Source organism: Theropithecus gelada, chromosome 20, assembly GCF_003255815.1.
Source record: "Theropithecus gelada isolate Dixy chromosome 20, Tgel_1.0, whole genome shotgun sequence".
Lineage (NCBI taxonomy): Eukaryota > Metazoa > Chordata > Mammalia > Primates > Cercopithecidae > Theropithecus > Theropithecus gelada.
The window spans coordinates 73,850,645-73,866,502 of NC_037688.1; the positions used below are offsets into that span (position 1 = coordinate 73,850,645).

General features: G+C 44.4%; 1 protein-coding gene across 3 annotated transcripts in view; it reads right to left on the bottom strand.

Moving 5' to 3' along the window:
• Positions 1-15,858, bottom strand: part of PMM2 (phosphomannomutase 2) — a 35,062-nt gene that overhangs the window by 8,981 nt on the left and 10,223 nt on the right. For all 3 annotated transcript variants that reach the window (XM_025369551.1, XM_025369549.1, XM_025369552.1), the window contains 3 exons: positions 12,190-12,289; positions 11,656-11,731; positions 10,274-10,389 (listed from right to left, as the gene is read on the bottom strand). In XM_025369551.1, coding sequence (XP_025225336.1) covers positions 10,274-10,389; positions 11,656-11,731; positions 12,190-12,289 — 292 coding nt within the window. The remainder of the gene's footprint in view (positions 1-10,273; positions 10,390-11,655; positions 11,732-12,189; positions 12,290-15,858) is intronic.

Below are 15,858 nucleotides of genomic sequence, written 5' to 3' on the forward strand. Positions count from 1 at the left end.
TAATATTGAGAGAGAGACAGAGACAATGAAAGATTTTTGTTTGGCTTTGGAGTAAACTATTAAAAAAAAAGAGAGAGACAGATTCAGTTGGCCTCACGCTATCTTCATTGGGTTTTTGTTGTTTAGAAAGCTGTGTCTTCTCTCTATTAGAGTAAAGGTTTCTTCCTTTACAAAATGTTTGAGTTATCATTTCGGCTAAATGAATTACTTATGGTGACCTGGGATTCTACTTTGTGATATCTAGTGTTTTAAACCTTTGATATTTAACAAACTTTCCAAGATCAAATTCTAAGTTAAAAAACAAGTTCCCTAAAGTCCAAAAGAGACATATTTGGCTTATCGGTATATTAAAATTATGTAGGAGAAGCACTGTCAAATATAAAAAAGTGTTTAACTTTCTTTGGGTTTATAGTCATATAAATATGTTATTAGTATACGTTACAAAATTGTGTAAGATTCCTATAATTCTGATATGTCTCAGTATATGTTATCAGTAATAATTATAATTGTTACGTTAAACTGTGTGTCACAGAGATGACCAGATTTCCTTGTTGACTGCATCTTTAACTATGGCTGTCCTGAGACTTTTGTTACCCACAGACAATTGTTGTCTTGGTTTTATCCTTTTCAAAAGGCAGTTTATAACCAGATACAGTACTCTAATGGGTACTCTTGAATGCAGGTCTCTGATAACTTTAGAAATTGTGCCACCGGAATGGAGGGAAAAAACTTCTAGGATCCTCATGGAGAGCAGATGTGTTAAACATTGTTAATCCTTTTGTTTTTCAGAGTCAAGGAAATGATTTTTCTTTTCAGCTGTTTACAACTTTTAGCAATGGAGTTAAAGTATACTTCTGTGAGCAAAATTTAGAGCGTATTGTTTTCTCTCTGATTTCTCCAGAATCTGGAAACAATTTCTATTATCAACTTATGGCAGTATAATTATTTGCACAAGGGCAGTAACAATTTGTTGTCTTTTGTAATAGGATACAATTAGAGATGCTGGTTACTTTACCAAGGCTTTAACTGGAATGACATATTTTCAAATATAAACAGACTGCTTTAAGGAACAAAGGTGACTAACAGAGCCAATAGAAGTCCCTTGGAAAAGCTGGCCTCATACCTTGGCTACAGAGTCCCTGTGCAGGGTTCCCGAACTGTGGTAAATAAAGAATGTCACTTTCTGACAGGCCCAGGAGCCCCAAATTATCTTAGGATCATGAGAGGAAAAAATTTCACCCAACTCACACTGATTTATCTTTGCAGGTATAGTAGATAAATCCATGGCTGGGCTCGAGGCTTTAAAAAAGTCTAACCTGAGATTTCTTACAGAACAAAGTTTCAGCAAAGCCAATTTTAAAAACAGCCTATATGGCAAATAATTATTCTTGCTGTACTTTATACAAATAATCAGGCCAAGCATAATAAGACCATGACTTATTTTGCAAGTAAACTTGTCCTACTATGACTTGTCTTTAATAAAAATAAGGATGGGAGAGAGAAAAAAGTGTTTCAAAAAACTATGGTACACCTGCTGTTAGATTCTAGTCTTGTCCTTTGTTCTTGAGTTTTTATTATTTTCTGCAATTTGGACTAAATCCTGAATTCTTTGTGGGCTACAATTCCCAAACTAATGCTTTCAATTTTTTCTTCCACTTTCCTGACTTGGACTCAATTAAATTGTTACTACCTTTTTCCTGAGGCCCTCCCTGCAAGCTGAAGCTTCTTCTTCGTAATACAGATGACAAAAACATGTCAAATTGCCACTGCCTTCCTCCTCTATAACTAAAGAAGCCTAGCCCATCTGCAATGCCATCTCTTGATACAGGAAACAGCTGTTTAACTGAACTGATATGGTCTTAGGACTAGGAAAACTGACTAAAAAGATAAGGAAGAGTATATTTACATTTCCTCCTTTCTGTCTACCCCAATCTGTCTGTCTAACAACCTCTGACCCGAATCTCTCTCTGCTAATAACCCCATGTCTGATTGGTTCTTGGAGCTATTTACCTGAGTCCCTCAGAGCTTAGGGTCAATTCTACAAAAGCTTCTGAAGCCAGGACTTTCACTCTTTATCCTAGGACTCATTTGTTAAAACTATAGATGAGAATACTAATGGCTTTGTCATGCAGGCCTTCAAACCCCAACCAGAAACCTCTGAGTATAAGCAGACAGCTGCAAAGTGGTTTCACTCCTCTTACCTTTGGGTCAACACCTGCCCTGACTATGCTCCCTGTCAGCAGAAAGAAGCTAGAGCGGTTGTCACTCTTTTCCCATCTTCATGCCCCACACCTTAGGAATAAGGTATTATAAAACCCTACAGGAGGAACTGAAACTGTCTTTGCAAAAATTTTAGCTGAGAAAATTACGATGGTGACCTGAATGACTCCACCTGGCTTCTAACCTCCAAGCTGTCCTTGTTCATTCCTGGATGCAGACCGAACTAACCTTGGAAGTTCAGTTTATAGTTCAACTTTGAAACAAAGACGGTAACAGCCCTTTCTCTGAAATAAACCCCCTTCTTGCCTGGGGACCAGTCTGCCTTTGTAGAACAAACAAATTAGCTACAAGAGTCTGATCCTCCCCAAATTGCTCCCCACAAATAACATCACTGTCATAAAACCTAAGATTGTGCCTGAGATATTTTGCAGACCCTGTGTTCTGATGCAGTAGTTGACGCCACACTGACAGGTAATCTGGCTCAACCAGCTCTTTGATCCCATCAAGAACAGAAGATAGCAAGAAAAACTCACTTCCACCCCCTATGATTTCATCTCCAAGCCGACCAATCAGCAATCTCCACTTCCTGAGCCCCTACCCACCAAGTTATCCTTAAAAACTCTGATCCCCAAATTCTTGGAGACACTGATTTGAGGAATAATAAAACTCTGGGAGGCCAAGGTGGGCGGATCGCTTGAGGTCAGGAGTTCAAGACTAGCCTGGCCAAGATGGTGAAACCCCGTCTCTACTAAAAATACAGAAATTAGCCAGGCATGGTGGTGGGCGCCTGTAATCCCAGCTACTCAGGAGGCTGAAGTGGGAGGATCACTTGAGCCCAGGAATTCAAGATTACGGCGAGCCAAGATTGCGCCACTGCACTATACTCCAGTCTCCAAAAAAAAAAAAAAGAATTGTGTCCTCACCGGACTGACGAGGTCACTGTTACCATCCTCACTGTCACAAGGTCACTGGTGAATGGTGGGGTCAGATCTGGGTCTACTTGGTCCACACGGACACAAACCTCTTCTAAGCTAGTTTTGTTTTCATTTTTTTGAGACTGAATCTCACTCTGTTGCCCAGGCTGGAATACAGTGGCACAATCTCAGCTCACTGCAACCTCTGCCTCCTGGGTTCAAGCGATTCTCCTGCCTCAGCCTCCTCAGTAGCTGGAATCACAGGCGTGCGCCACCACGCCTAGCTAATTTTTTTATTTTTTTAAAGCTAATTTTAAAGGCAGATCTTCCTTATTAACATTTCTGGAGAAAAAAATGTTGCACAATTTAGTTAAAAGGACAGCAGGTAGCATTTTAGAAGGGATGTAGGAGAATGACAGAGGTGAGGCTTTCAGATCCCAGGCTTTCAGATCCCAGCTTAGTCTCTGACTGGCTGAGAGCCTGGACTTCCCATTGTGCCTCCTCTGTAAGAGGGAGGACGCTGCTATCTCACCCGGGAGCATGTACAACGTAAGTGTCCAGCTCAGGGTCTGACAGTGAGGAAGGGCTGGAAGATTTACATTTCCTCCCTTTTTTCAATTTTTAAAAATTTTTAATTTTTACTGGTTTTTTTTTAAAGAGACAAGGTCTTGCTCTGTCGCCTAGGCTGGAGTGCAGTGGCACAATCTTGGCTCACTGTAATCTTGAACTCCTGGGCGCAAGTATCCTCTCACTTCAGCCTCTCTAGTAGCCGGGATTACAAGGATTACCCAGCTCCTTTTCTCAAGTTGATTGAAATATTTTATTTTTCAATATAGCACATTCATATAGTTCAAACATATTAAGAAAGTAAGAACTAGATGGCGATTCTTTCTCCCATCCGCATCCCCACCCCCACAGTAACCTCTGTAACTTTCATCCATTCAGACTCCTTTTATGCATTTATACGCAAACATAAAGAGAAATTCCTTTCCCCTCTTTAGACAAAAATGTAGCTAGCACATTACTTATATTGTCCTGCACTTTGTGCACCTAACCCCTAGAGATGGGTCCACATGGACTGTTTTTACAGCTACATGGCATCCCAGTGCAGAGGCAGACTACTGTCATGTGGCCAGCCTCCTGAGGAGCGGCAGGGCTGTCCCCAACCCTGAACCCTCTGCGTGAGTCTTTCACACATGCTTGAGTGCACTGATAGCCACATTACCCCAAATGGAAGCATCAAGTCAAAAACCGAACCAGCTGCTAATGTTCATGAAGTGTTAGAAAGTTTTCATGTTGCAACCGCCTTACAGCCAAGATGACTTTTACAGAAAGCATGGGTAAGTAGAGGCTCTCTGGACTGCGGATTCAGAGTGGCGGAGGGTGATCCAGCCAGTGCGGTTCCTGGAAAGCCATGCAGAGCCATGCGTGGTGTGTGCTCTCTGCCCTTGCCATCTCTCTCTGCAGCAAACCAAGGTACGCCACGCCAGGCCCACGGCCTCCATGCTGAACTCAGAGCCAGGTTTTAAGAAACGCTGCCTTTTTTTTTTTTTTTTGAGACGGAGTCTCGTGCTGTCGCCCAGGCTGGAGTGCAGTGGCCGGATCTCAGCTCGCTGCAAGCTCCGCCTCCCGGGTTCACGCCATTCTCCGGCCTCAGCCTCCCGAGTAGCTGGGACTACAGGCGCTGCCACCTCGCCCGGCTATTTTTTGTATTTCTTAGTAGAGACGGGGTTTCACCGTGTTAGCCAGGATGGTCTCGATCTCCTGACCTCGTGATCCGCCCATCTCGGCCTCCCAAAGTGCTGGGATTACAGGCTTGAGCCACCGCGCCCGGCCGAAACGCTGCCTTTTGTGGCTGATGGGAAGAATGACAGGGTTTCTGAAGATGGCAAGTATTTTGAAAAGCAACGGCCAACGCCTCACTTCTTCACTCTGCTCTCAAGTTGCTCCAAGCAGAGGGCACCCTTTACATAACACCAGACCCTGCCTCCTGGAGGTTGTGTCGCCGGAAGAGGCTGCCAAGTCTCAGGGCCTGGCTGAGAAATGGCTTTTTTACTGACAGCTCTCAGCTCAAGATCACTTCCCTGGATGCCAGCGAAAACATTAAGCTTCATTAGGAAAGCAAAAAACCCTAGCTTTCTCAATGTCTATCACTGAAAATGCAAAGTGTAAGGCTAGTATTTGGATTGCTCTGTGCCTAAAGTTTCAAGAACTGATATGTTGTCTGAAGATTTAGTTAACTGGACTGCTAATTCCCATTTCTAGAAAACTGCTGATGAAAAGGATCAGAGATGGGGGCAAAGAATCGTGCCAGAATGTTCACCACAGCATCAGTTATAACGGCAAAAACGCTTAAGCCACCCAAGGTGCCTCTACGAGGGAGGTGGGTAAACGATGCCTAATGACAGAATGTTATACAGCCATTAAGAATCTTCTTTGCAAAGAATATTCACGAATATGAGAAAAGTAAAATACGTTAAGAGAAAGAAGACTAAAACTAAAACAACAGGGAAGGATCCCACTTTTGGGATCATACACATAGAAAGGCTGGGACGTCGCTGGATGATGACAGGTGACTTTCCTTTTCTTCTTCATACTTTCTCTAATTTTCTATAATGAATGCACAGGTTCATTTACAATCGGGGGAAAGCTTCCATGAAATAATACTCATTTTTTAAAAACTAGGTAAGATTTTAAAAATAGAATCCAGGCATGGTAATGCAATGGTTAAACAGAATAGAAAACCCTCTAATTCCCAAATGAAGAATTCCCAAAGGAAGTCATTTTCTGATTATCTAAGAAATGCATTCCATTCTGCAAAGTCCCAACTGAGGCTTCTAGATGGCGATTTATGTGAAGCAAGAATGTCATCATTGCAGAATAATCTGCTGTAGTGTGTCTTAATAGCGCTCCTCTCTGTCTGTAAGAAATGGCACCAAGCTAGAGGAGGACTGAGGAAGCTTCCAGGCATCTCTTAGATCCTGGGTGTCATTTCATTAGCTTAATTTTTTTAAAGACATGGAGTCAGACAGTGATCTTTTTCAAAGCCTGCACTGAAAGCATTTCTGCATCAAAAGCATTTCCACAAAAGGATGTGGTTATAAAACCATTTCTAACTGTCATTAAGAACAAACCTGAATGCTACACCTCCTTCAAAGTACCCATTTCATCTGGGATTTAGAACAAGATCTTTCTACGCCACTGAGAGAGAGCTTATTGTAGTGGTAAGCACACTCATTTAAACAGCAGGCATCACCAGTCGTGGTATGGCACACCTGTAATTCCAGCTACTTGGGAGGCTGAGGCGGGACGACTGCTTGAACTCAGGAGTTCGAGTACAGCCTGGGCAACACAGCAAGACCCTGTCTTTATTTTATATTATTTTATTTTACTTTAAACAGCAGGTATGTCTTTGAGATCCTGATTTCAATTATTTTAGATATAGATCTGTAAGTGGGACTGCTGGATCATATGGCAGTTCTATTTTTAATTTGAGGAACCACTATATAGTTTTCCATCATAGCTATGCCATTTAACATTTCCCACAACGGTGTACAAGGGTTCTAATTTCTCCACACCCTTACCAACATTTATTTTATTTTATCTTTTGGAGACGGAGTTTCGCTCTTGTTGACCAGGATGGAGTACAATGGTACGATCTCAGCTCACTGCAACCTCCGCCTCCCGGGTTCAAGAGCTTCCCCTGCCTCAGCCTCCCAAGTAGCTGGGATGACAGGTGCGCGCCACCATGCCCGGCTAATTTTGTATTTTTAGTAGAGATGGGGTTTCTCCATGTTGGTCAGGCTGGTCTCGAACTCCTGACCTCAGGTGACCCACCCGCCTCAGCCTCCCAAAGTGCTGGGATTACAGGCGTGAGCCACTACACCAGGCCACCAACATTAAAAAAAAAAAAAAAAAAAATTAGCCATCCTGGCCCAGTGTGGTGGCTCACGCCTATAATACTAGCACTTTGGGAGGTTGAGGTGGGTGGATCACTTGAGGTCATGAGTTCGAGACCAGGCTGGCCAACATAGTGAAACCCTGTCTCTACTAAAAATACAAAATTAGCCAGGCATGGTGGTGGGCGCCTGTCATCCCAGCTACTTGGGAGGCTGAGGTACGAGAATAGCTTGAACCCAGGAGGCAGAGGTTGCAGTGAGCCAAGATCGCATCACTGCACTCCAGCCTGGGTGACAGAGCAAAACTCCGTCTCAAAATAAAATAAAATAAAATAGCCATCCTGGCAGGTGTGAGGTTTACCTCATCGTGGTTTTGATTTGCATTTCCCTAAATGCTGATGTTGAGCCTTTTTTCATATACCCACTGGCCATCTGCATGTCTTCTTTGGAGAATTGTCTATTCAAGTCCTTTGTTCATTTAAAAATTTTTTTTTTTTTTTTTTTGCCATTGAGTTGTTGGAGTTTCTTATACATTTTGGATACTAGTCCTTTGATCAGATATATGGTTTGCAGATATTCTCTTCCCCTCTGTAGGTTGCTTTTTCATTCTGATTATTTCCCTTACTGTGCAGAAGCTTTTTAGTCTGATATTGTCCGACTGGTTTTGCCTTTGTTGCCTGTGCTTTTGGTGTCACATGCAAAAGATCATTGCTTTTTCCCTGTGTTTTTTTTCTAGGAGTTTTACAGTTTCAGGTCCTGTGTTTAAGTCTTTAATCCATGGTAGATGGCCAAAAGGACAAAGTCAGGATCCCAAAGAGATATCTGCACCCCCATGTTCACTGAAGCATTATTCATAATGGCCAAGATAGGGAAACAACTCGTGTGTCTACTGACAGAAGAATTGATCAAGAAAATGGAGTACATTCTGGCTGGGTGCAGTGGTTCACACCTGTAATCCCAGCAACTTAGGAGGCCAAGGCAGGTCCAGCCTGGCCAACATGGCAAAACCCTGTCTCTACTAAAAATACAAAAATTAGCCGCATGTGGTGGCAGGCGCCTGTAATCCCAGCTACTAATCAGGAGACTGAGGCACGAGAATCACTTGAACCAGGGAGGTGGAGGTTGCAGTGAGCCAAGATGGTGCCACTGCACTCCAGCCTGGGCGACAGAGCGAGACTCTGCCTCAAGAAAAAAAAAAGTGTAGTATATTCATATCACGGAACATTATTCCGCCTTAAAAAAGAAGGAAACTTGCCATTTGTGACAGCAGGAGTAAACTGAGAAGACATGCTGAGTGAAATAAGCCCCTTACAGAAGGATGAATACTGCATGATTCCGCTTGTATCAGATATCTAAAGGTGCTAAAGTCATATAAGCAGAGAAAAGGACGGTGGTTGCCAGGGACGGGTTGGTGGAGGAGGGAGATGGAAAGTTGTTCAATGGGTATAAAGTTTCAGTTAGGTAAGATGTGTAAGTTCTACAGATCTGTTGGACAAACAGAAGTGCCTATAGGTAACAAGACTGTATTGTACACTTAGAAACTTGTTAAGAGGGAATATCTCATGAGAAGTGGTCTTATAACAATAACAACAAAAAATCCCAAACGGCCCCCAAAACCAAAGGGGCACAATGATTAAACTCATGAACCTGTGCGCGTTAAACATGTGCAGCTTTTGCTGATCAATGATACCTCAATAAAGCTATTTAAAACATACAAAGAAGAGGTAGATTTCTTCTGGTGCCACCAGCTCTGTCATTAGCTGTGTGACCTTGGGCAAGTCCCTTACCCTTTACGGGTTCCAGTTTTATCCTTCTGACAAGAAGAAACAAGCCTCTGCTATCCCCGAGTACCCCTCCTGCTGGAAGACTGCGGCGTGGGGGCCCTGCTGAAAAGCAAACCTTTCATGGGTAGATCTTAGCAATGCAGCAAGGATGTTGGAGTGGACCAGAGATGAGAGGGATGAGAAACTCTGAATATGCAGCAGTTATGATGCACCTGCTGGGTGCAGGATGGCGAGAAAGCCTGACAGGGGCCTGCTGATGGTAAGGTAACCAACACCCCCAAGCTGCATGTGGGAGGGAGGCAGAGGGGCCCAGAGGATGAGAGGAACTGAAAAGGTGATGGGGCCGGGCGCGGCCTGTCATCCCAGAACTGAGAGGTCGAGGTGGGTGGGTCGGTGAGGCAGGTGGATTCCTTGAGGCAAGGAGTCAAGACCAGCCTGGCCAACGTGATGAAACCCTGTCTCTACTAAAAATCACACCTGTCATCCCAGAACTTTGAGAGGCCGAGGTGGGTGGATCACTTGAGCCCAGAAGTTTGAGACCAGCCTGGCCAATGTGGTGAAACCCCATCTCTACTAAAAATACAAAAATTAGCCGGGCATGGTGGCGCATGCCCATAATATCAGCTACTCAGGAGGCTGAGGCACAAGGATTGCTTGAACCTGGGAGGCAGAGGTTGCGGTGAGCCAAGATTGCACCACTGCACTCCAGGCTGGGCAACAGAGCGAGACTTGGTCTCAAAAAAATAAAAATAAAAATAAAGAGAAAGAGAAAGAAAAGGAGCTGGGCCAGAGCTGGGCCAAAGCTGGGTGGAGGATGCCTGGGGACAATTCTTCTGTGTATTCCTCCTGCTGGCCCTGGCCTGTAACACGGGCTCTGCTCTCAGTTCTCAGTTTAGATTTGGTGGTCCTGGACTTGAGATTTCTGACATCCCTTCGGGGCAGCTCCAAGTACCCACCACGTGTGATGCCTGGGACTCACTTGGCCTCTTCACCGTCGCTGGTGCCCTTTCCTGAGTTTCAGGCTCATGAGATCATTCCCTGTCCTCCCATCAAACATGACCCCTCGTGTTCAACTTAGAATGAATGCCTCAGGGGGACAAATACAGTGGAAAGATAAGATTGAAACAGGCAGAGCTTTGAAACGCACAGGGCTTGACAGTGGCACTGGGGACTGGCGTTCTGGAAGGCACATGGGGTGGCCAACGTTTAATTCCAAAGCCAAACCAAAAAGGATCAACTAAGACGCAGTGTGATCCTCGCCTCTACAGAGGTGTCGCGGGTCTGAGCTCAGAGGGGAAGGAGGCTCAATCACGCCCCTCTCCAGGACAGAAGCCACTGCTCAGTTTGAGCAGGGCCTGTGGGTAAAGTGTAGATACAGGAAAAACAGCCCCGTTGTCAATTTTCCCCCTCAAGCTCAAACGCAACAATGAAGCTGCACAAACACTTCTCTACTTACTGGCATGGTTTTGTCTCCAAAGAAATAAATGGTCTTATAACCGTCATTTTCCACATGTCGCAGGCAATACCTCTTGTCCCATCCATCAGGAAAGACATCAAAGCTGATCTGGCCTCCTGCCGGGTGGGGATGGGGCACATACAAGCAAAAGGTGAAAAAGGGGCTAATGATATGTCACTGAAAAAAAACAATTTACTCTTTGTCAGTTAGTGGGGTGCCAAGGTTGATTTTCTGTACTCTAGTTTGCTACTTAGACTATTGCATGGATAGGTTCTAGAAATTAATTCTACATCATGTTTTCTGTTCCAGCATTATTTCACGTAGGTCTAAAATTGAGGCACAGAATGCCAACTCAGAGTGAGAAATGCATTTGCATTTAAGCGCCCTGTCAAGCATGTGGTTTAAAGGAAGCATGCTTATGAAAACTCATTCTGCTGTGCTCGTGTCGGGCTTTAACACACCCTCAGTGGAAAATGCCTGGAAGCAGGCTGCATCCAGCGTATTTGCAGGAAAAATGAGAATCCTCACTGAAGGTGATTTATAGGCAGCGCTCGTGGGCAACAAGAAACCTTTCAAAGCTTTGTCAGAAAGATGTCCATCTCACAGTTCAGGAATACAAAAAACCCACCCACTCATCTGTTAAATATAATCCCTTTGCCATTCCAGTTTTCCTACAACCTCTACCTTTATGAAAGCTAGTACAATGAGGAGGCTTCGAGCAATGACTCATTAGCCCTGACAAGAGAAATCGGTGTGCAAAGCATTTGACAGGCATACTCTAACGAAAGACAAGCCTGAGACATCCATGCTGCAGGAAGAACTCTGCACTGGACACCAGAAGCGTTCACACACTAGCTGGGTAAACAACAGCTTTGTGAACTCGGACAAGTCTCTTCTCCTTTTTGGGCCTGGGTTTCTTAATCTGTAGAAGCCACCCAATTGGCTCCTAAGGTTCCTGCTGTTGAAACATTGTATGATTCCAAGACGTCGGTCTCGTTTACCTAAGGGGTTCAATTCCATGCCTCCCTTACGGAGTTCACTAGAGTGCTTCTCTTCCGCCCAAAGGCGTGAGAAGTTCCCACTCATTAGTCATCGAAGCGCTCCTCTTCTGACCAGAGAAGTGCAGGCAGGAAGAATCCTGCTGGGTAAGAATTTAGAAGCAAGCCCAACAGTCTGGAAGCTGTTTCTTGACTAGGCAAGTCCTATTATGGCTAACTATGCAGAAAAGAGAGCGGCCGCTTTTTGTCTACAGACTGGACTGCTCATTTCATCTTCCTGCCCACCTAAAACTGCACATACTCCATTATCAGTAGCTCACTGGCCCACAACAAATTCCAGGAAATGGGGATCCAAGTTGGTAACACAAACAATATATACAATACCTATGGAAAACGTGAGGCCTTTTCCTGCAAACTCTTTCCGTAGATCTGCTACAAACTTTTGTCTTATATTTTCCTTCTGAGAAAAAAAAAAAAAAGATGCCAATTGTCTCTTGTATTGCAGTTTAGAAAGCACACTTTTAACTACTAGCCACCAAGGTATGAATATCTTATGTATTTATCTGTTTAGTTTTTGAGATGGGGGTCTCACTCTATTGCCCAGGCTGGAGTGCAGTGGCATGATCACAGCTCACAGCAGCTTCAACCTCCCAGGCTCGAGTGATCCTCTCACCTCAGCCAAACAAATAGCCGGGACCACAGGTGTGTGCCACCATGCCTGGCTAATTTTTTTTTTTATTATTTGTAGAGATGAGGTCTCACTATGTTGCCCAGGCTGGTCTTGAACTCCTGGGCTCAAGTGATCCTCCTGCCTTGGCCTCCCAAAGTGTTAGGATTACAGGCATGAACCACCACATGGGGCCATATCTTATTTCCATAAACCCAGCCATTCACCAAAGATATTTCAGAAAGACTTACTTTATCGAGTTCATAGAACTCAATGCGTTCTTCTTGGCTGCAGCTTCTTCCAATTGGCGACACGTTTAACATCCCATTCCGGAATTCAATGAAAGTACCCCTGGGAATGAAAGAGTGACAGAGGTTCCCCAAAACACATTATTTATTTGGGAAACATCATAAACAGCCTAAAATCTTGGGAAATTCTAAAAAGCAGAGGCCAGTGTGGTCAATGTTTCTCAGCTCTGTGCTGTGTAATACGGTAGCCATGAACTACTGTGACTACTGAGACCTGAAATGTGGCTAATATGAATTGAGATTAGATTTGAAAGACTTAGTATGAAAAAGGAATGGAGTCACATCAGTCATGTTGTATACTGACTTTGTGTCAAAATGGTCATATTTTGAGCCTGGATGACACGGCGAAACTCTGTCTCTATAAAAAATACAAAAATCAGCCAGGCATGGTGATGCATGCCTATAATCCCGCTACTCAGGAGGCTGAGGCAGGAGGATTCCATGAGCCTGGGAGGTAGGGGTTGTAGTGAGCTGAGATCACGTCACTGCACTCCAGCCTGGGTGACAGAGTGAGACCCTGTCTCAAAAAAAAAAAAAAAAAGGGTCATATTTTAGATATATCAGGCATCTCACCTTTTCCTTTTCATTCTTTCAAAATGTGGCTACAGAAAATTTAAAATTATACATAGGTCACTTTCTGTTTCTGCTGCACAGTGCTGCTATAGGGCAGATAATTGTATGGTTAATACACAGCTATGAAAATGATTTCCAGCACTGGCAACAGCAGTCGCTTCCCTGAGGAGTCTGAAAATACATGTACCAGACATCTATCTTGCTACTGAACTTCTGAACAGACTGATAGTACCAAGCAAAGCTACACAAAAAAAGGCTCTGAGAATTGTCCAACGAGCCTCAGTAATAACTGAGGAAATTCAATTTACCCATTAGCAGACAGCTCCTAAATGTTTGATTTGATCACATAAAATGAGAAACTAACATTAGTTTAGTCACTTCAAATGAAGATGTTTAACAATGTTCTTTTGGCTGGGTGCGGTAGCTCATGCCTATAACCCCAGTACTTTGGGAGGCCAAGGTGGGTGGATGGCTTGAGCTCAGGAGTTTCAGACCAGCCTGGGCAACATTGCGAAACTCCGTTTCTACAAAAAATACAAAAATTAGCTGGGCATGGTGGCGCACCCCTGTATTCCCAGCTACTTGAGAGACTGAGGTAGGAGGATTGCTTGAGCCTGGGGAGTGGAGGTTGCAGTGAGCCAAGATCGCACCATCGCGCTACAGCCTGGGCAACAGAGGGAGACCCCGTCTCAAAAAACAAACACACACATACAAAATAAAAAACAAAAAACAAAAAAATGATTTTTTCCACTGTTTCCACTATGAGTCTGAAAACAGTTTCTTTGGCTCATGCCTGTAATCCTAGCACTTTGGGAGGCTGAGGTGGGTGGATTCCTTGAGGCCAGGAGTTCAAGACCAGCCTGGCCAACATGATGAAACCCTGTCTCCACTAAAAATACAAAAATTAGCTGGACCTGGTGGTGCATGCCTGTAGTCCCAGCTACTTGAGAGGCTGAGACAGGAGGATCACTTGAACCCGGGAGGTGGAGGCTGCAGTGAGCTGAAAGCGCACCACTGCACTCCAGCCTGGTGACAAAGACTCTGCCTCAAAAAAACAAAACAAACAAACAAAAAAAACCCCACAACCAAAAAAAGAAAACCACCCAGTTTCTTAAAAGTTCAGATAACTTGTAAACTAGACATCATTCTGACCAATGAAATTTAAGCATTCTCTGACAAACTACGCAGCGAAAAGTGTCTTCCAGTTCTAAACGCTGATGCCTGGGAATCCTACGAAACATTTTCCCTGATCTTTTTTTTACTATTTTAATCTCACAGATCTGTTCTCCAGGCACTGGCCATCGGAAATACCGAGAGGCCACATGCCACGTGCAGGGTTGACGACCTAATCCCATGTCAGTGTGGCTCTGGGCACCTCTCCAAGCCTCCTCTTACTCACCTACAGAAAGGCTAATAGCACGTGCTCTGGTCAGCTCCAAAGGGCCTTGTTAAAATCAACGTGCCAGTTATGTAAAGGTACTCTGTAAACTGGGAAGCAATGAATACTTATCAAAGTAAAAACAGCAAAACCTCCATCAGCTGGATCCTCTCCCCTGTTGTGCTCAACTTTCAGAGAAGCAGGCAAATTATGTAACAAAATATGCAAGCCTAAACATCTCTCTCAAAAATCCCATGTCCAGGCCGTCCCGGAGTTGGTGGAGGCCCAGCCTGTCCTCTACCACTTCTGTATGAACACTGAGGCACTAGGGGACTGGTGACCATGCCCCGGGTGACCCTAGGGCTATGGGTCCTAATGATCAGAAAAACAGCTCCATTATTTCCCCCCTACTCAAGGACATATTCTTCTTCTCATTTTCAAGGCACAGAGAGAAGCTGATGCAGTTTAGAAAGCCTTCCCCAAAACAAGGATGAAGGTGGATTACCAAGCAATCAGTTCCTCCCTAAAGACCTGGGCTCTCTGAAGTCTCACTGCATCTGCCTGGCCATCGTGGGATATGTAGTTAGTGTTGTCAGGCAAATGTGGACAAATGTGGGTCAAGGTGGGTCTCAGCTCTGCCTCCTGGATTCACCAAATCTCTTCTACTATTCTGGAATTACGGCTCTCCACATGCCTCTCCCTTGCTAAATGATACACTCTTTGAGGACAGGATTATGCCTTTTTTTTATTTTAATCCTCCCTTAGCACTCGGTCCAGAGTAAAAACGGAACTGACCTGGGATATTTGTATATTTTATCTTTTTGCCAAGGAAAATTTCTAACACACACAAAACTAAACAGAATAGGACAAGTCCTCACATGCCCATTACCCAGCTGCAACAATAACAAAGTCCGGGTCCGGCCTGTCTCATGCAGGTCTCCCCTTGGGCTAAGGGCCATTCCTGCACTCTGGAAGGAAGTGCTGAGCAGGAGGCGCTCAGGTTACGAATCCTAATAGTGTGAAGCAGTCTCTGAAGTACAGCCTGCACTGAAATCGAATTGCCACTTAAACCCTGTTTCGACCCTGATGATTAAGGTGTTACACAGTAAGTACTGAAAACTGGGAAGGCCAGGCACAGTGGCTCACGCCTGTAATCCCAGCACTTTGGGAGGCCGAGGTGGCTGGATCACCTGAGGTCAGGAGTTCAAGACCAACCCGACCAACATGGTGAAAACCTGTCTCTACTAAAAATATAAAAATTAGCCAGGCCTGGTGGTGGGCGCCTGTAATCCCAGCTACTCGGGAGGCTGAGACATGAGAATAGCTTGAACCCGGGAGGCGAAGGTTGTAGTGAGCCAAGATCGCGCCATTGCACCCCAGCCTGGGCAACAGAGCGAGAAAGAAAACTGGGGGTAAAAATGAGAAGGATTTCAAAGAAATCACCTGCAACCTCACCATCAAGAAATAGCCACGGTTAACATTTGGGTCTATTTCCTGCCAGTCTTTTCACTGTGGGCATTTATGTTCATCGTTATTAGTATTACTATTATTTTAAAAATGGAATTGAGATAACTGTACCCATGGCAGAAGGTAGGTCCCCAAACCAAACATTTATGAAAGCCAGGGGCGGTGGCTAACGCCTGTAATCCCAACATTTTGGG